The sequence below is a fragment of the Paramisgurnus dabryanus genome, chromosome 4, assembly GCF_030506205.2.
Source record: "Paramisgurnus dabryanus chromosome 4, PD_genome_1.1, whole genome shotgun sequence".
Taxonomy (NCBI): domain Eukaryota; kingdom Metazoa; phylum Chordata; class Actinopteri; order Cypriniformes; family Cobitidae; genus Paramisgurnus; species Paramisgurnus dabryanus.
In genome coordinates, this window is record NC_133340.1 from 20,836,006 (window position 1) to 20,857,508 (window position 21,503).

General features: G+C 41.7%; 1 protein-coding gene across 1 annotated transcript in view; it reads right to left on the minus strand.

The window, feature by feature from the left end:
- LOC135760484 (complement C3-like) overlaps nucleotides 1-21,503 on the minus strand; it is a 65,553-nt gene that overhangs the window by 15,612 nt on the left and 28,438 nt on the right. Inside the window, exons 21-28 of the mRNA XM_065274479.2 lie at nucleotides 18,711-18,923; nucleotides 17,249-17,309; nucleotides 8,755-8,844; nucleotides 8,382-8,585; nucleotides 8,165-8,240; nucleotides 3,798-3,957; nucleotides 3,560-3,655; nucleotides 3,300-3,456 (exon numbers count right to left, since the gene is read on the minus strand). Of these exons, the coding sequence (XP_065130551.2) occupies nucleotides 3,300-3,456; nucleotides 3,560-3,655; nucleotides 3,798-3,957; nucleotides 8,165-8,240; nucleotides 8,382-8,585; nucleotides 8,755-8,844; nucleotides 17,249-17,309; nucleotides 18,711-18,923 (1,057 nt within the window). The remainder of the gene's footprint in view (nucleotides 1-3,299; nucleotides 3,457-3,559; nucleotides 3,656-3,797; nucleotides 3,958-8,164; nucleotides 8,241-8,381; nucleotides 8,586-8,754; nucleotides 8,845-17,248; nucleotides 17,310-18,710; nucleotides 18,924-21,503) is intronic.

The window sequence follows — 21,503 nt, forward strand, 5'->3', positions numbered from 1 at the left end:
TCATATAAGGAGACATCTAAAACATGCTGGGAGGGGGGTCCCGAGGACTGGATTTGGGAACCACTGTTATAGATGAAGCCTGAAACTGTTGGTATGCTATTTGTTAATTATTTTGATTCAATAAACTCGAGCAAAAAATAAAGTAAGTAATTTTATGTTCTGTCAATCCCGTGATACTGCTGTTCTGTAACTATGCTGTAAAAATCCATAAAGCCTGGAGAGTTGTTTTTTCACATAAATGTAATCTGTGGTGTTCATCTGACACACTGAGACATCAACAATCAGACTATGAAACGCAACAATGGTGATAATCAACAAAACAGCATCATCTCGCTATGCATGCTGGGTACCAGGATTGTAGAAAACTATGCATAATGCATTGTGCCATGATAAAATTGTGCAACTTTATTACCATTTACTGTCACCATTGTTGAGATTTGTATCAGAAGTGTTTATGTCTTTCTGATGCAAAAAAAAAAACCTAAGGCACCTTAATCAAAACTGTGTCATTACCATGGAGCATGATTTTTTATACTTTATCTTTTTAATGTTCTTTTACCATTTCACATTTCAATTTTAGGCAGTCTTATATGTCACGATATAACTTCCCTTTACACCAAACAATGAACAAGAAGTCTTAATAAAACACTGTTAAAATTGTTAAAAGAGGAGAGTTAGTTCAGTGAAGTCAAAAGGACAAATGCCTAACTAAAGGAAACACTAATTACAATAATGGTGACTTCAAATGAATCTAAAACAAATGCAAACTGGAGATTTAATGTAATAATTTTGTGGTAAATATCCATTTGACTTACACGTCATGTCAGAAAGAAGATTTGTTTACTAAATCACGTGTGTGGATGCTGGAATAGTTGAACACTTGTATCTTGTTCTGACAGCAGTTGTTTAGAAGTTAAACATCATCCATGTTTAGAAAAGAACTCTGCAAGCAAGTTGTAATTTTAGTAAAAAAGTAAAAATAATGATTTTGGTCTCCATGAAAAACAATATTTTAACTTTGTTTCAATGTAACTTTTTTTATCTTGGGCTGAAGAACTATTTTGATTTATATTAAATTAAAAATTTTAAGTTTCAACCTAATCAAAAATATAGTTTGGGAAAAACTACTAAATTTAGCTGTAACAAATTAGTTGACCAAAGGATAATTTTTTTCAGTGTACTGTTCTGGATTTTCTAAACGCTCTCTAATGTTGCCTGAAGGGCCGTAAATATATTTTTTATTACTGCAACGTGTGAATGTGATGTCATTTGCTGAGGTGTTGGTGTTCATTGTGGTTGCTTGCTTCTAGTCCCATCAATACCTATCTAGTAGTTCCAGTGGCTGGTGTTGTCCTGAAGACTGTGATTATCCTCTGACCTTCCTCAACACTATCTAATGCTGCCTGAAGGGCCCCCCAGCAATATCTATCTGGTAACTTCAGCGGGTGGCATTGTTTTGAAGACTTTGGTTGCCCTCAAACCTCCTGCAATGCTCGCTATTGTCGCCTAAAGGGCCGTAACTATAGTTTATTGTATTACAGTGCGATTGTGACCTTTGCTGTCTGTGGTGCTGGTGGTTATTCTTTGTGCTCTCTTTTAGCCTCTGGATTGTCCTTCTTTTGGTCTTGGCCCAGTGCTGCTGTGAAGCCTGCCTTGGCTACCTGGAATCTTCCTCAACGCTTGCTGTTTGCTGCTTAGAGTACCGTAACTTTCTCCTGTCGGTTTGACGACTACCATGACTCTCCAGGCGTATCTGCTCAACTGCTCGGAAGGAAGGCAGCTGGAGCGGACTGCCAAGAAGCCCCCAAACCTTAACCTCGCCTAATTGGTTATAGAGACTTTATTTTAGTGATTTTTTTCCCTACGTAACAGTGTTTACTGTTTAATGCTTGCTGGCCCTTTAACTCTTTCACTGCCATTGACGAGATAACTCGTCAATTAAGAGAAAACGCTTCCCTGCCAATGACAAGAATTTCCGGCTTTCCGCAATCCCGCTATTATCCACCAGGTTCCGCAACTTATACAACCCGGAAGTAGCGCCTCACGTGAAAGAGAAAGAACTCAGTGTATGCATTAAAGATCGCTCTGCATCTGATCTCTATCAAAAGTCCTTCACAAAAATTTAATTATCTCAGCTTTCTGCTCAAAAATTGGTGTTTAAGAATAAACCTACCCATAATTGAGAGGTGGTAAAAAGAGAACTAATGGAAGGTAGGATGAAATATTTTTTTTTTTTTTTTTTTTTTTTTGAAAGCAGAGGGTCTGTTCTTTCATTTGATATATTGTTTGTTTATATATTTTAAGAAGAACATTTTCTGGAAGGCATTAAACTTTTGTAAAAATCATAAAAAATGCTGGGGCTGGCTGGGAACTTTTTTTTAAATCGTTGGTGGGGAAAGAGTTAATAAAGTATTTTTGCATTTATAAATTGACTGTTTTGTTTCCGTGGCTGGGACCTAAGTCATTTTACTATCTAACGTCGTCACTAGGTGACATATGCCGTTTTTCATCGCAGTATGTGGCCATGTAAACACTTTAATCACATATATACCACATTAACTGAAGTGCGCGTGCATTTTTGGCAGAGTGATGATCAAAACATACACTGAGTTTGAACTGTTTGACATGAGGGGTTGCTTCCACACTGGAAAAAAATAAAGGCTGGAATTACTTTAAAAAGTGGATGCAAAAATGATGCAGTGTATTTTTAAGTTTTACTTCACATTTTAAGCAATTGCATAAATTTCTTAAAATTCCATGTGAAACCTACTTAAAAAATGAATGCAAAAATGATGCACTATATTTTTAAATAAATCCAGCCTTTATTGTTTTCAATGCAGGTTGTATAAGTTGGGTAAGAGTGACATCTGGTGGATAATAGTGGAAATATGGATTGCCGGAAAAACTTTTTTCTCTTAATTAACAAATTATTTGACTCAATAAGAGCATCTGCAACATATAAAACTGTTACATGTACTGTAATAATGTCAGAACGTGTTTGTCATTTAGCCTTAGTAATTAAAACAGAGGATATATGTGAGTTCATCATTTGTGCTCTGCATTTGGCTATGTGTGAATAATCAGAAAATAAAAACTGCATGACTACAGCTAACCTCCTGTTTACATGTAAACAACTTACTGTGACTTAAGTTGTTGTTCTGATTATTGGAAATAATCGCATTGTTGGTGTAAATGTAAACACAGTCATTGACTTTAGGGTTATGTGGCAATAATGACCAGTTTAATATCCCTTACATATACACGTATACCTTGATGTTCTGCAGGAGCTGCTTACTGACCTTCCTGTTTAGTGGAATGCTTCATCAACATATCATCGTTGAGTTTCATTGCATTGGCCATGGCGTAGGACGTCAAAGCAACAGCGTAAGGATTGCTCAGTGTTTGAAGTTTACCTTCCAAAAATCCAACCGCCTTTCTCATACTGTCATGAAGACTCTATGAAGATGTGGATAAGACGTTAAAATCAGGAGATGAGACACATAAACAGTCGCAAAACAAAAGACAACTCTGAAAAATGTGGTGAGAGAGCTGCACGTACATCGACTGATCTGGCACAGATTTCGTTGCCCTCCTGAATGGCGATCAGAACAAACGCAGTCAGAGAAGATTCAGCATCTTTGCCCCTTACACCCCCCTGATTCAAACCACAAAAACATCAGAATATTACCAGGGTGCTATAAAACTTGGAAGCACTTGTGGGAAAACTATCATTGTTTACATTTTTGTGCCTGTAACTATGCTTTGTCCCCAACATATCCAAGCAAACTTTAACTTACAACCATCTCCCCTTGAAACACAGGTGCATCTTCTTTGAAAGACCCGTCTGGTAATTGTTTGTTGAGCACCAACCAATTGAGGGCGCTGCAGAGCACATTTTCTTCTATAGCTATGAGATGATTGGCCATAGCAAAGATTTTAGCTACGTATGCTGTCAGCCTTAAACAAAAAACAAAAAGCTGTATTAAAAATGTATGACAGAAAAACTGTTAAAGGGCCATTTCATCAATAGGAACATTAATCTTTATTGAAAGTGGGTCATATTTGTAGTCGAAATGTAACATAAATTTAGAATTTTGTGCCTATTTGACTGAGAAAAGACAGAACGTGACTTTAGAGCACATTTGTAGGAAAAACTACAACTCCCACTGTGCACAACAATACACAGCTCTGCAAGCCACTCCCATTAATCGGAACACCGCTCAGATATGCTATTCAGTGTTGCCAGTTTGGTGACTTTGTCGCTAGATTTAGGGACTTTTCAGACCCCCTTAGCAACTTATTTTTACAAAAGTGACTAGCGACAAATCTAGCGACTTTTTCTGGCGTTGTTGGAGACTTTTGGAGACTTTGACGTGAAAGCTGCCTCCTCTTCCGTAGACTTCCCCCATCCCAAAGCACTCACAGGCGGCCTAATCCTCGCACAGCAGAGCAGTTCTCTCCCAGTTGCAATCAGGGCAGGAGATGTAGTTGATCCCTCAGGATCCAGACAGCATAATCGTGCATGTGGGAAGCCGGAGCTGGCTCATCCCGCGATGGCTAAATTTATGGCAGGATGTAAATTTAAAATGGTCTTTGAATAAAAAATCACTGTATTATTATTAGGTATCCTCATGTTTTGAAACTGGACTGTTTGGACATTAAAATATGAACATACACACATTTCGTCTTATAAGAACAGAAGCAGATAAACGAACGACAAAACATTTTTAGGCATTCATGTGTATTAAAATAAAAATTGAAACGTGAGAGAAAGAGAAATGTGAAACCAATGTAGTAAGAATGCAAATACGACATGATGACGTCACTGGTATGTTAATGAGGCAATGACGTAATCTAGCGACATTTAGCGACTTTCCATGCAAGCCTTAGCTCCTTTCTATTGAACATAGTTGGCAACACTAATGCTATTGTGTACATAAATGCCACGTTAGTAAAACAAAGAAATTAGCCGCCACTGTGTCTGACAGACACCAATCATGACTTACTTTTAAATGTGATGTTACGTTGTGTTACACACAATAACACTCTGGTCTGGTGTGTAGCAAAGTCTTATTCAAACAGTAACGTGAGGTGTCAGATCCGCAGTACAAAAGACTTTTCAAGTACTTAAAAAAGGGTATGCATATTAAATGTTTATTTAGTTTTACCAATTTCCTTTTTGACTCTTGTTTACTGTAATTACATCTGTGTTATATCGGCCTCATTGCTTTCACAATATAGACACATAAAACACCGCTCAGATATGCTATTGTGTACATAAATGCCACCTTAGTATATCAAAGAAAATAGAAACACTCGCTTTAGTCAGATGTCAGTTTATCCCTGCATCCTGCACACAAACGTGCCCACCGCACGATATCTCCACAGACGCGCTGCCTCAGCTCTTGTGCTCGTAAACCAGAACACGTCTTTGAATTAAACACGCGCAAAGTGCCCGAAAGCATTCACAAAACAAACGTTCATATCCTTATCTGATGCAGAAATATTAAACAGAAAGCACACAGTGAGAGTACAGGCACTATCCCAGCTAACAGATAAAAGTTCTAATAACGTTCCCTGAAAGTTCCCAAAGTTCCCAAAAACACTCTGCCAACGTAAAAAGTGTCCAGTTTTCTTGACGTTCTAAGAACGTTTTTGTGTTGTCACAACGTTAGAGGAATGTTACATTTTACCATTTTTAAACGTTATGACAATGTCATGTTTTAATGTTCACACAATGTTTAAAACAACAACTGTTAATTATATTGACTTGTTTGATGGTTATGTAAATGATAGAGAAACATTGCATTTTATTATTTTATAAAACATTATTTCTGAATGTTCAGTAAATATATTGCTGTTGAAAACACAATTCACTTATTAGGTTTAGATGTTGATGTTTTGTTTCATTTTAAGTTACCATTATTGTGATTAGTGTTTGTTTTAGCTGGACTCTTGACTCTTTACATTTTGCTTGCTAGTTTTTTTCCTGGTTGTGTTAACTTTGTGAATCAGACTATGAATCTCAACCATGGTGACAAATAAAATAAAAATAAAAAATCATTATTTATCCATGCTGCAGTGCATGCTGGGATTCCTGAATGGAATTTGTAATTCGTTGATACCCAGCATGCATTGCAGCATGAAGTTTTTCATTTGATTGTCACCATGGTTGAGATTGATACTCTGATTCTTGATGTTTGTGCATCCCAATTATAAAGCGGATATTTTTTGTCTCTAAAACTAAGTTTTAGTTTCTAAAACTCCTTAGTGACAAACTGCTGTGAAAGTGCTGGATCTCAAACTTTATTGACAGAAAACAAACTTTTGATTAATTAATTAATGACGTGATGATCTTTACCATTATGTATCAAGAACCACAGAATTACACTATTAACTTTACACGTTCATAACAAATATGGTGTATTAACACAAAGTTAACACAACCAGGAAAAAAACTAGCAAGCAAAATGTAAAGAGTCAAGAGTCCAACTAAAACAAACACTAATCACAATAATGGTGACTTAAAATGAAACAAAACATCAACATCTAAACCTAATAAGTGAATTGTGTTTCTACAGCAATTTATTTACTGAACATTCAGAAATAATGCTTTCTAACAGTTTTAAAATAATAAAATGCAATGTTTCTCTATCATTTACATAACCATCAAACAAGTCAATATAATAAACAGTTGTTGTTTTAAACATTGTGTGAACATTAAAACATGACATTGTCATAACGTTTAAAAATGGTAAAATGTAACATTCCTCTAATGTTGTGACAACACAAAAACGTTCTTAGAACGTCAAGAAAACTGGACACTTTTTACGTTGGCAGAATGTTTTTGGGAACTTTGGGAACTTTCAGGGGAACGTTCTTAGAACTTTTTTCTGTTAGCTGGGTGAGTGGATTCAGGTGTTTCATATAAGGAGACATCTAAAATTTTCTGGGAGGGGGGGCCCGAGGACTGGAGTTGAAAACCACTGTTCTACAGCAATATATTTACTGAACATGCAGAAACAATGTTTTATAAAATAATAAAATGCAGTGTTTCTCTATCATTTACATAACAATCAAACAAGTCAATATAATAAACAGTTGTTGTTTTAAACATTGTGTGAACATTAAAACATGACATTGTCATAACGTTTAAAAATGGTAAATGTAACATTCCTCTAACGTTCAGACAACACAAAAACGTTCTTAGAACGTCAAGAAAAATGGACACTTACTATGTTGGCAGAACGTTTTTGGGAACATTGGGAACTTTCTTAGAACTTTTTTCTGTTAGCTGGGTAATAGTCCGTCCAAGCTCATATACTCCACAGCGCGTCTGCTCGTAAGCCGAAACATGTCTGTGAAATAAACACGTCCAAACACGCGCAAAGTAGCTCTCTTGCCTGGAAACATTCACCAAACAAACGTCCATATCCTTATCTGATGCAGAAATGTTATAAAGCAAGCACACAGCGAGAGTACAGGCACTATTACTGTAGTCCGTCCAAGATCTAGCCAGTCCCGGCTTCTCTACGCAGCAGAGGCCGAGGGTTGATTAACTTCTGCTGTTATTGTAACATGAAGTCTGGCTCGCTCCACAACGTCTGTTTAGCTTAGCTTAGCATAAAGATAGTGGCTGATCGTTTTTTTCGTCTGTGTTCGTATATTTTCGTAAGTCCCACCCACTGATCTGTAACAGGTCTGTAGCATGAGTGGGTCCCACCCATAGCCCCCACCTTGGAAAAAATGAGGAATGAGTGTCCGTAGTCTTTCACCCTCAACAAAGATTCAGCAGTTCCTTCTTTCATTGATGCAAAATGACGATTTTTACATCATTGAAAGAAGGAAGTGCCTCACTGAAATCAGTATTTCTCCCATCTCTGGGGAAACTGAGGGAATGATGCACGACCATTTAAAAACATGACTGGGGTTCTAACGATACAAAGCTTAATGCAAATCGGTGAAGTGTCCCTTTAATTAAATTAAATTCAGTTCAAAATTGATTGCCAGACAGCAGATGAATCCGGGCCGCACAAAAGTCAGCAACTCTGTGCCAGATCTGCACTGGATCAGTACCAGAGTCTGAGTCGTCTGCAGTCTGGGTTCCCACAAGGCTCAACACACAATACAGAGAACACAAATCTCTCTAAACTGTAATTTTTACCATGTGCTGCTAGGTGTCCAAAGCCAGATAGCGTAGGACCCATCTGGTTTGCAGTAGCTCAGCTCCGTCTGATAACCTTAACATCAAAGTGATTTTAAATGTTTCACAAATGTGTCACAATTTTGCAGCATTTACATCAAAATAGTAAAGAATAAAAAAGTATACTGTACACATGTGTATTGTGTCAGATTGTTTAAATTGTTTGTTTTCTGCTGACCTGTTCTGATATGTTTAAGGGCTTCACCACGGCGCTCCATGCCGACAGTGTGCCATTGATTGGTGCTGTCCAGATAATGAGTGGCAATGAGAGGAAGAGTCATGCCAACCATGTTCTGCTCTCCACACCCACTTGGCTGAAGAATAAGTCGACCCATAAAATCTCCACCGATGGCCTGCTCGACTGTTTGACTGATCGCCTCACCTGAATGGGTTAAAAAGCAGGCTAATTATTCAATTCAATATAACATTTTTCACAAAGAAATGGGAATGTGTCAGATGTGTAAGCTTTCCTCATTACTTAAACAATAGAAGCAAACAGCTTATCCACTAGCTAATCACTAAATGTTCATTTTACTTTGTTTGATCATTACCAGTTACACTGATGAGAGTGCTAGCAGGTGTGTCTGGAACCCGGTCAGGTGGTGCTTCAGTTCGTATAACTTCATGCTGTTCGCCACCTGCTACAAAGAGAAACAAGAAAATTGAATATGTGTGTTGAAACATGTAATGCAAGAGATAATGTATTGTTATTGCAGAAATAAGCCCCTTCAGTGGGTGCCTGTACATTACCCCACTTACATGGCTATTAGTAAGGTAAGGAACATTAAATATTGATTTGAAACATTTTATTCAACATGATCTCACAAAGTTCCGTGGAATAGTGCAATATTTTGCTCATTTATCTATGACATTGTCATGGATCTCCTCATTTTTCCGTGGCCGTATGACAGACTTTCTTTTCCGTGTCATTGCCATGGATTGCTTACTCAACTGCTTTTTCAAACCATTGTCGCTTGGGTTTGGGTAGGGATGTAATTTTATGTAAATCTAACCCTAAACCGAAGCGACATTGGTTAGAAAAAGAAAGTCTGTGATACGACCACGGAAAAATGAGGAGATCCATTACAATGTGAAGGATAAATGAGCAAAATATTCCGTGACTACCACAGAAATTCGTGAGATCAGGTTGATTTTATTTGCTTATTTTTGTCACGGGTGAGAACCAGGTAAGACAGGATGATGAGGCAAGATGCGGATCCAAGTGCAGTTTATTCCATAAAAAGTGTAAACAAAGCAAAAAACCAAGAGCTAGGGAACACACAAGGGACTGCGACATCATACAACAAACCACAAACACAGACTGAACAAGCAGGGTATATATGCATGACTGAGACCAATGACAAAGCAGAAACAATCAGTAACTAGGACAACACACAAGGGGAGAAGCATGATCACAATGAATATCCATGGTTACAAACAAGGGGGCGGAGACACTAATTAACACAGGGAGATACAACTGGGAACAAGGGTATACATAAACACAGGTGAAACACAGGTACACAGAGACATAATATAAACCCAAAACACAAGTATAACAAAACACCAGATAACAGGGACACAGGGAACACGTTACATAGCCCCCCCCTCAAAAGGGCGGCTTCCAGACGCCCACCAGAAAACACTCAAAGTTTATCAGTCCAGGTGGGCGGTGGCATGGAGGTGGACCCGGGGGAGGGATGGTGGGCCAAGGCCATGAAAGTCCAAGGGCCAGGGCGGAGCCGCAGGCGGAGACAGGGACCAAGACGGCGCCGCAGGCGGAGACAGGGACCAAGGCGGAGCCGCGGGCGGAGACAGGGACCAAGGCGGAGCTGCGGGCAGAGCAGGCAGCCAGGGCGGAGCCGCGGGCAGAGCAGGAACCCAGGGCGGAGCCGGCAGAGCAGGAAGCCAGGGCGGAGCCGGCAGAGGAGGAAGCCAGGGCGGAGCCGGCAGAGCAGGAAGCCAGGGCGGAGCCGGCAGAGCAGGAACCCAGGGCGGAGCCAGACGGTGAGGGCAAGGAGCTTGGGGATAGCCATCTTGGGATCTGCAGAGAGTTCAGCACTGGCCATATTCTTGGTGACAATAAAGAGTCTCTGGGGCATCTCGGTGACCACCCTAGCCAACCAATGTGGCTCAGATGACTCAGTGGGCTCAGATGACTCAGTGGGCTCAGATGACTCAGTGGGCTCAGATGACTCAGTGGGCTCAGATGACTCAGTGGGCTCAGATGACTCAGTGGGCTCAGATGACTCAGTGGGCTCAGATGACTCAGTGGGCTCAGATGACTCAGTGGGCTCAGATGACTCAGTGGGTACAGTGGGCTTAATTTGCACAGATGACTCAATGGGCACAGTTGACTCAAGGGAATGGGAAGACTCAGGGGACTCGGGGGACTTAGGAGACACAGAAGACTCACTCGGCTCAGGGGAATCAGAAGACTCACTCGGCTCAGGGGAATCAGAAGACTCACTCGGCTCAGGGGAATCAGAAGACTCACTCGGCTCAGGGGAATCAGAAGACTCACTCGGCTCAGGGAAATCAGAAGACTCACTCGGCTCAGAAGATTCAGGGGACTCGGGGAACTCAGAAGATTCAGGGGACTCGGGGAACTCAGAAGATTCAGGGGACTCGGGGAACTCAGAAGATTCAGGGGACTCGGGGAACTCGGAAGAACTCGGCAGAGCAGGAAGCCAGGGCGGAGCCGGCAGAGCAGGAAGCCAGGGCGGAGCCGGCAGAGCAGGAAGCCAGGGCGGAGCCGGCAGAGCAGGAAGCCAGGGCGGAGCCGGCAGAGCAGGAAGCCAGGGCGGAGCCGGCAGAGCAGGAAGCCAGGGCGGAGCCGGCAGAGCAGGAAGCCAGGGCGGAGCCGGCAGAGCAGGAAGCCAGGGCGGAGCCGGCAGAGCAGGAACCCAGGGCGGAGCCGGCAGAGCAGGAAGCCAGGGCGGGGCCGGCAGAGCAGGAACCCAGGGCGGAGCCAGAGGCCAGAGAGGGACTGGATACCAGGGTGGTGCTGGTGGTATCAGGAACCTGGGTAAAAGAAAACAACAGAGAGAGGCCCTCTGGGCCAGGTTAGGCAGGGCAGAAAGTTCACATTTAGTCATCTTGGACCAGACGGTGAGGGCAAGGAGCTTGGGGATAGCCATCTTGGGATCTGCAGAGAGTTCAGCACTGGCCATATTCTTGGTGACAATAAAGAGTCTCTGGGGCATCTCGGTGACCACCCTAGCCAACCAATGTGGCTCAGATGACTCAGTGGGCTCAGATGACTCAGTGGGCTCAGATGACTCAGTGGGCTCAGATGACTCAGTGGGCTCAGATGACTCAGTGGGCTCAGATGACTCAGTGGGCTCAGATGACTCAGTGGGTACAGTGGGCTTAATTTGCACAGATGACTCAATGGGCACAGTTGACTCAAGGGAATGGGAAGACTCAGAGGACTCGGGGGACTTAGAAGACACCGAAGACTCAGGGGACTCGGGGGACTTAGGAGACACAGAAGACTCACTCGGCTCAGGGGAATCAGAAGACTCACTCGGCTCAGGGGAATCAGAAGACTCACTCGGCTCAGGGGAATCAGAAGACTCACTCGGCTCAGGGAAATCAGAAGACTCACTCGGCTCAGAAGATTCAGGGGACTCGGGGAACTCAGAAGATTCAGGGGACTCGGGGAACTCAGAAGATTCAGGGGACTCGGGGAACTCAGAAGATTCAGGGGACTCGGGGAACTCAGAAGATTCAGGGGACTCGGGGAACTCGGAAGAACTCGGCAGAGCAGGAAGCCAGGGCGGAGCCGGCAGAGCAGGAAGCCAGGGCGGAGCCGGCAGAGCAGGAAGCCAGGGCGGAGCCGGCAGAGCAGGAAGCCAGGGCGGAGCCGGCAGAGCAGGAAGCCAGGGCGGAGCCGGCAGAGCAGGAAGCCAGGGCGGAGCCGGCAGAGCAGGAAGCCAGGGCGGAGCCGGCAGAGCAGGAAGCCAGGGCGGAGCCGGCAGAGCAGGAAGCCAGGGCGGAGCCGGCAGAGCAGGAAGCCAGGGCGGAGCCGGCAGAGCAGGAACCCAGGGCGGAGCCGGCAGAGCAGGAACCCAGGGCGGAGCCGGCAGAGCAGGAAGCCAGGGCGGAGCCGGCAGAGCAGGAAGCCAGGGCGGGGCCGGCAGAGCAGGAACCCAGGGCGGAGCCAGAGGCCAGAGAGGGACTGGATACCAGGGTGGTGCTGGTGGTATCAGGAACCTGGGTAAAAGAAAACAACAGATAGAGGCCCTCTGGGCCAGGTTAGGCAGGGCAGAAAGTTCACATTTAGTCATCTTGGACCAGACGGTGAGGGCAAGGAGCTTGGGGATAGCCATCTTGGGATGTGCAGAGAGTTCAGCACTGGCCATATTCTTGGTGACAATAAAGAGTCTCTGGGGCATCTCGGTGACCACCCTAGCCAACCAATGTGGCTCAGATGACTCAGTGGGCTCAGATGACTCAGTGGGCTCAGATGACTCAGTGGGCTCAGATGACTCAGTGGGCTCAGATGACTCAGTGGGCTCAGATGACTCAGTGGGTACAGTGGGCTTAATTTGCACAGATGACTCAATGGGCACAGTTGACTCAAGGGAATGGGAAGACTCAGAGGACTCGGGGGACTTAGAAGACACCGAAGACTCAGGGGACTCGGGGGACTTAGGAGACACAGAAGACTCACTCGGCTCAGGGGAATCAGAAGACTCACTCGGCTCAGGGGAATCAGAAGACTCACTCGGCTCAGGGGAATCAGAAGACTCACTCGGCTCAGGGGAATCAGAAGACTCACTCGGCTCAGGGGAATCAGAAGACTCACTCGGCTCAGGGGAATCAGAAGACTCACTCGGCTCAGGGGAATCAGAAGACTCACTCGGCTCAGGGGAATCAGAAGACTCACTCGGCTCAGGGGAATCAGAAGACTCACTCGGCTCAGGGGAATCAGAAGACTCACTCGGCTCAGGGGAATCAGAAGACTCACTCGGCTCAGGGGAATCAGAAGACTCACTCGGCTCAGGGGAATCAGAAGACTCACTCGGCTCAGGGAAATCAGAAGACTCACTCGGCTCAGAAGATTCAGGGGACTCTGGGAACTCAGAAGATTCAGGGGACTCGGGGAACTCAGAAGATTCAGGGGACTCGGGGAACTCGGAAGATTCAGGGGACTCGGGGAACTCGGAAGATTCAGGGGACTCGGGGAACTCGGAAGATTCACTCGGCTCGGAGGACTCGGGAGATTCACTCGGCTCGGAGGACTCGGGAGATTCACTCGGCTCGGAGGACTCGGGAGATTCACTCGGCTCGGAGGACTCGGGAGATTCACTCGGTTCGGAGGACTCGGGAGATTCACTCGGCTCGGAGGACTCGGGAGATTCACTCGGCTCGGAGGACTCGGGAGATTCACTCGGCTCGGAGGACTCGGGAGATTCACTCGGCTCGGAGGACTCGGGAGATTTACTCGGCTCGGAGGACTCGGGAGATTCACTCGGCTCGGAGGACTCGGGAGATTCACTCGGCTCGGAGGACTCGGGAGATTCACTCGGCTCAGAGGACTCAGGCGATTCACTCGGCTCAGAGGACTCAGGCGATTCACTCGGCTCAGAGGACTCAGGCGATTCACTCGGCTCAGAGGACTCAGGCGATTCACTCGGCTCAGAGGACTCAGGCGATTCACTCGGCTCAGAGGACTCAGGCGATTCACTCGGCTCAGAGGACTCAGGCGATTCACTCGGCTCAGAGGACTCAGGCGATTCACTCGGCTCAGAGGACTCTGGAGATTCACTCGGTTCAGGGGACTCGGGAGATTCACTCGACTCAGAAGATTCACTCGACTCAGAAGATTCATTCAACTCAGAAGATTCATTTGACTCAGAAGACTCAGATGAAGGAACCTCAGACCCCACAGAGCTGGAAACCCCAGGACGGGGCACCCCAGCCACCCGTACAGATACCATTGGTACATCCATCAGACTGGTGATTAAAAGTCGGATTTTTGGCAGTGCTGGAGGGTTCATCAATGCAAGTTGGTGAAGTGGAGTGGGTGTGGCAGGCATTTTGTGAGTTTGTTCGGGTATGGGAGCCATCTTGACAATGGGTGTAGGTGTTACTACTGCACCTTTAACAGCTGGAACAGTGATGATGGTGGCCTTTTGGCGAATCGGAACTGGTATGGTTGTGGCAAACTCGAATACTGGGGCAGAATTAACATAAGCGAACTGAGGCATGGAGTGGGATGACGTAGCGGCCATCTTGTGCGCGGACGCTGACACAGGGGACACAGAACTTGAGAGAACAGCGTCCGTGCTTACAGCGGATTGCTCGGTCTTGGGTCTCTTCCTCCGTTGCCGATGACGTGAGCAATGCGCTGGCTTCCTGATGACTGGCTCGAGTGATTTTTCATTCTCTGCGGGTCTTTCGGCGGGGAACTCCCACAAATTCCATCGGCTACGGTTGTGCAGGTAACCGACGAAGCCCCAGAAATCCAGTATTCGCAGCCCGTCCACCTCTTGCTGCGGCACAGGTTCGTCGAGTCATTCTTTAAATAGTTTTTCAGTTCCGAGTCACTGAGGTCCAGGGCACGCGAAAGTGACTAGAAAGTCTGCGCAAAACAGCGAACAGGTTGCCCCTGTTGCCGGAGGGAAGTCAGGTCGGCGAGTGCGTTTCACCATTCTTCCTCCGTGGTGGGGTGTGAAACGTGCACTCGGACACTGCTGAGACAGAGCATAAGGACACAGGGAATACACCAGGGAACTTGGGAAATCACAGGAACGAGGAATTGCTGCTGGATCCTGGTTGGTGGTTTGTTCTGTCACGGGTGAGAACCAGGTAAGACAGGATGATGAGGCAAGATGCGGATCCAAGTGCAGTTTATTCCATAAAAAGTGTAAACAAAGCAAAAAAACCAAGAGCTAGGGAACACACAAGGGACTGCGACATCATACAACAAACCACAAACACAGACTGAACAAGCAGGGTATATATGCATGACTGAGACCAATGACAAAGCAGAAACAATCAGTAACTAGGACAACACACAAGGGGAGAAGCATGATCACAATGAATATCCATGGTTACAAACAAGGGGGCGGAGACACTAATTAACACAGGGAGATACAACTGGGAACAAGGGTATACATGAACACAGGTGAAACACAGGTACACAGAGACATAATATAAACACAAAACACAAGTATAACAAAACACCAGATAACAGGGACACAGGGAACACGTTACAATTTTTAATGAATGCAGACTTTTCATGAGGAAAAACTGTTTACTTTTGGTTTTAAGATAACACAACACAAACACAATATTTGATTTAACCATTTGTAAATATGTCATATAAGTTATAAGGGCATATTTCTATTTCATTTTTGTGTAATATTAAACCGTACCTGTCAAAATTATTTGCAGCCGTGTGTTATTAGTTTTGAGCGGTTGTTATCTGGGAATAACAAACCTGCAAATGTCGCAGCCTATCTGAATCAAGCACTGTAATAAGCCGCATAAGATAAGGTGACCAGATTTTTGAAATGAAAACCGGGGACATTTCTTAGTTAAATGGTCAAAATATCATTAAAATCTCATTTGTTGTTATCTATGAATTAAAAAATGGGGACAAAATGTTTTTTGAAAGTTTTCTTCTTTTTATTGTTGTGGGTTCACTGCAAAAAATGACTTCTTACTTAATTGTATTTTTGTCTTATTTTCAGTACAAATATCTAAAAAATCTTAAATCGAGATGCATTTTCTTGATAAGCAAAACCCCCTAAGAAAAATCTAGCTTTAAGACAAAAAAATTAATTTAAGTGAATTTGTGCTTAAAACATGCAAAAAAAAAATTTCTTGAATTAAGTAGTGGTAGATTTTTTTTGCTTGTTTTAAGCACAAATTTAATATTTTTGTCTAAAAATTAGACTTATATTCTTAGGTCATTTTGCCCATCTAGAAAATGCCTCGTCCTACTTCAGCTGATTTCATAACATTGTAAACGTGAAGAACAGAAGGAATAGTGCAAAATGTTAACATATTTAGCCTACACAAAACAAATGCTCTGTAACATACTGTGATCAGTTCACTTCATTGGTTTATTATTTTAATTTAACATGAGTATTTAGTACCTTAAAGGGGACATATTATGAGATTTTTTTAAAGGGGACATATTATGAAAATCTGTTTTTTTTTCATGTTTTACTGCTATAATTGTGTCCCCAGTGCTTCTATCAACCTAGAAAATGTGAAAAAGATTAACCCAGTAACTTGGTTTTGGTAAACCATTCTTTCCAAGCATGTGAAAAAATAGGTCATTGTAATTTGGCTCCTATTGTGATGTCAGAATAAGGTAATACCGCCCCCTTTATCTGCACTATCCAACCACAGCACTTCCATTTAGTTCAAAGAGAAAGAGAAAGAGAAAGAAGGACTTGACAGCACAATTGAGTTTCAATTACAACAAACCACCATCATTGTGATCAGTGTTTGCACTTCAGCCGCTCATTTGCATTTTAAATGACACACCCAAAACGGCACACTTTTGCTCAGACCTAGATTAAGACTTAGTTTACATCTTAAAAAAAATCTCATAATATGTCCCCTTTAAGATGTAAACTAAATCTAAATCTAGGTCTGAACAAAAGTGTGCCGTTTTGGGTGTGTCACTTAAAATGCAAATGAGTGGCTGAAGTGCAAACACTGATCACAATGATGGTGGTTTGTTGTAATTGAAAACTCAATTGTGCTGTGAATTATTTTCTTTCTCTCTCTTTCTATCTGTACTAAATGGCTGTGCTGTGGTTGGATAGTGCAGATAAAGGGGGCGGTATTATCCTATTCTGACATCACAATAGGAGCCAAATTACAATTACCTATTTTTTCACATGCTTGGAAAGAATGGTTTACAAAAACTAAGCTACTGTGTTGATCTTTTTCACATTTTCTAGGTTGATAGAAGCACTGGGGACACAGTTATAACAGTTAAACATGGAAAAAGTCAGATTTTCATAATATGTCCCCTTTAAATTCAACAATCTTTCTGTGATTTAAATTTAATCTTACCCATCTTAGAAGGACTAAGCTCCACATTTTTCACCATCAGCTCTCTTAATACACCCTCAGACTGAAGGAGAAAGAAAAAGTTATCAACCGGTAATCTGAACATTTGTTCCTCTGATCCACATGTATTATTACACAGTAAAATCCCCGGTGTTAAATAAACACTGCTTGGTGTATATATAATCCACACACAGATGGGTGTTAAAAAAGACACACGCTTACGATAGACATCGAATTATTAATATGAATTTAATTTATTTTATTTAATATACAATAAAACTGTAGAACTGCATTGTGTTTTAGAGGCCATTTAAATTATGTTTTTTAAAAGTCAATTCTTTAATTTGTATAAATCAATGTAGAATCGTTTACAGCAGCATCACAGTGCTTCATAAAAACTCAGAAAACGTGCACATAAAGATAATTCTAGAGGTTTAATTATTCTTTAGCATCGGGATCACTAGACGAGAGCTTATAAGCCTTATTTTTGTGAAAACTGACATTTCTTTAATTGTGTTACCTGTATAGTTAGCCTGTTCCGTGTGCATTCATTCCGGCCAATTTTCCATCATAAATGCAGAGAATACCAATTGGAAGTACTCATCCCTATGCACTATTCATTCCCATCGAAGATCAGAGCTGTGCAGAGAGTTGCGCAATTGTGTCTCTTTGTGTGACCAATAAAATACACTTTGAGTATAGAGCAATGAAAACAACGTCATTTTCATTTGATCTGGAGTGAGGCGCAAGGGGTGCAAAAACGCAGTTTTGAATTGGACCATGCTCTCTCTCATCAGGCTTGGCTGTGCAGAAGCAACTCCAGGTTTTTAATAATAGAGTTTTTGGGGGGAGAAGGAGAGCGAACTTTCAGGCAAGTAATTTCTCTCACCTTCCTCTGCTCTAACAGATGTGTTTAATAAACACACTGTCTCAATATGCAGAAGCCAACTGCAGTAACTGAAGTACCCAAGTAAATTAAACACTAATCGGCACAATGGTGACTTACTTTATTAACCAGATTTACTTGCTCTGCAAGCAAGTTGTAATTTTAGTTTTCAAACAGACATGATGATAGTGTTTATTTAACTCTGGGGATTTCATCTATTACATTTAAATATTTTATGTTTCTTCATTATTTTAGGATTACTTTATCCAGAAAAAGAGTCATCAAAATAAAAAATTAAAGACAGGGAAAATTCTAAAATTAGGTTAATTTGACACAGAATGACCAGCAGGTGTTCACCATTAATGTCTTAATCGTCACTTCATTATCTCATTAACTTTAACACTGATTCAGTGTTACATTTTTAACACCAGTCTTTTTTAACACCCATCTGGGTGTGGATTATATATACACCAAGCAGTGTTTATTGAACACCGTGGATTTTACTGTGTATGTTAAAAAATAACAGATAAAACAAAATAACGTTTTGCTAAAACACCCAGAATTCCCAATCAGACTTACCACCACCTTCAGGGTCTTCCTCACTCCATCAGTGTTGACAGAATCATATGCTGCAGCTTTCACCTCAATCTGGTGATTGCCCAGCTCCATTGGAATAATCACAAATGGAACAGATCTTGTAGAAAAGCGGTCGACTTCAACCACTTGTCTGTATTTACGCTTCTTACTAGCAGAACTGCAAACACTTTCTGTCTCCATAAACTCCACGCGCACCTATTGAGAATGAGAGAGTGGACAGATCTGAATTTCTAGCAGTCTTTTATTAAGTCTGCTGTATAAATCATTATAACAAAATGCATCGGAAGACACACCGTGTTGATAAGTTACAAAGAAAAATGGCAAATAAGAAAAAGGAAGGAAGGAAATTAATAGCTCATCAAAAAAGGCACTAAAGGCTGTTTCTGTCAAAAATAGATAATGATAGAAACTGAATGTTCACTAAATCTTGTCCAGTGAATTGCTTTTAGAAGGTTTTGCCAACAAAGCTTATATGCACTTAAGAGGTTTTTGCAGCGAAAGACTGAATACCAAATGAAACTATAGCTGGAACCAGCAATGACGGGCCCTCTCACCATGTCGCCATTGGGTGGACCCAGAAAAGGATGCACTGTGGGCACATGCAAATAAGTGGGTAAATATAAGTGGCTTATTTTAAAGTCAGTTTTAAGTGACACACTGTTGCCAGTTGGTGCCGCTATATATGTGACTTACGATAACTAGATCAATATTATCAGACCCCATAACCAAACCTATGTCTCAGATGTGAATTAAATTACTCAGTGTATGCAGTAGATATGAGTTACTTTCTGTTTCACTGATTTTGCCATAAATGTATTGCCTCGCGATGGTGACATTGTTTGAGACATCAAAAATCTGTTCACAATTTATCATCTTCAATGTCTTGACATAATGTTAACCACATTTGGTGGCAATCCCATGAAGCCCCTAGGAAGAGTATTTAAAAGTTCTGGGGCCGTATTCACAAAGCATTTTATCTTATCACTAAGAGTACTCCTAAATCGCACTAAAAGATTTTAGCTAGGAGTTTTCTCTTAAAAGTTATTCACAACGCCTTTCAGACCTACTTTTAGTAAGGAAAAATGATTACTCCTAAACTAAGAGTGAGTTTTCGTTGCTACGGATGACGTCAATTCTCATGCACGAGCTGCCTCGCAATGACCACAGTGATTGGTTGTTAAATGACAGGGCTGTCATGCGGAACATAACACAGACGCACCAAATCATGGAATTACAATATCGAAATATTTCTGTGTCCTATACAAAATAATAATAGTAATGCCATCGAAATGCATATATAAAAGAAAAGTCGTGAATTTAATTTAATTAAATCAAGGTAGCCTAATACAAATGAAAACCGCCAATTGCCTAATAATAAAAAACGACATTGCATTAACACTTGCTTGATTAATGTACATCCTATCCCTTACGAAAATTAACCATGGTTTTACTACACAGTAAAACTCCCAGTGTTAAATTAACACTGCTGGGAGCATATATGGTCCCACTCTACAGAGTGTTAAATTTACACTGAATCAGTGTTAAAATTAATGAGATAATGAAGTGATGATTAAGACATTAATGGTGAACACCTGCTGGTCATTCTGTGTCAAATTAACTTCATTTTAGAATTGTTCATGTCTCTAAGTTTTTATTTTATTTTTCTGGAGAAAGTAATACTAAAATAATGAAAAAGGTCAAAATATTAAATGCAATAGATATATAAAAACTGCAGTGTGTATATATGAGTCTATCTTACAGAGTTTTAAAAAGTTACACTGAAGCAGAGTAAAAAGCTGCAATCTTTAACTTTTGCCTCTCTATCATCATCTCTGTTTGAAACCCAAACTTACAACTTTGTTGTAGAGCTATTTTGTAGACGATGATAAGTTTAACTTCTAAACAACTGTTGTCAGAAAAAATAAAAGTGCTCAACTATTCCAGCATCCACACATGTGATTTAGTAGACAAATCTTCTTTCTGTTACGATGTAATCACAAGTCAAATGGATATTTATCACAAAAATTATCACAATAAATCTCCAGTTTGTGTTTTAGATTCATTTGAAGTCACCATTATTGTGATTAGTGTTTCCTTTAGTTAGGTGTTTGTCCCTTGACCTTCACTAAACTAACTCTCCAATATTAGCAATTGCAACAGTGTTTCAATAAAAGCACTTGTTTGTTGCTTGATGTAGAAAAAATCTTATCAACCCACCTAAAATTGCTTGTTTTAAAAATATTAATACATGATATGATATGATAAAGGTAAAGAAAAAAAGCATAAAAAATGTTTCTCTATGCAAATGACACAGTTTTGGATAAGGGTGCTTTGATTCTATAGTTTTTTTTTTTTTTGTTTTTTTTTTTTGAGAGACTTCATGACTTTGGATACAAATCTCAACAATGGTGAGAGTAAATGGTAAGAAAGTTGCACAACTGTGTCATGTTGCAATGCATGATGGGAGTTATGAAAGAGTTTTCTACAATCCTGGTACCCAGCATGCATTGCGGCATGAAGCTTTGTTGTTGATTGTCACCATGGTTGAGTTTTATAGGGTGATTGTTGATGTCATGAAGCTTTGTTGTTGATTGTCACCATGATTGTGTTTTATAGGGTGATTGTTGATGTCTCAGGGTGTCCGACTGAAACCACAGATTAGATTTGTGTAAAAAAAATTAACTTTTAAGGGTATGGATTTACAGCATAGGAACATCACAGGTTTGACTGAACATAAAAAAATGTAACTTACATTTAGTGTTTTTTTAGTTTGAG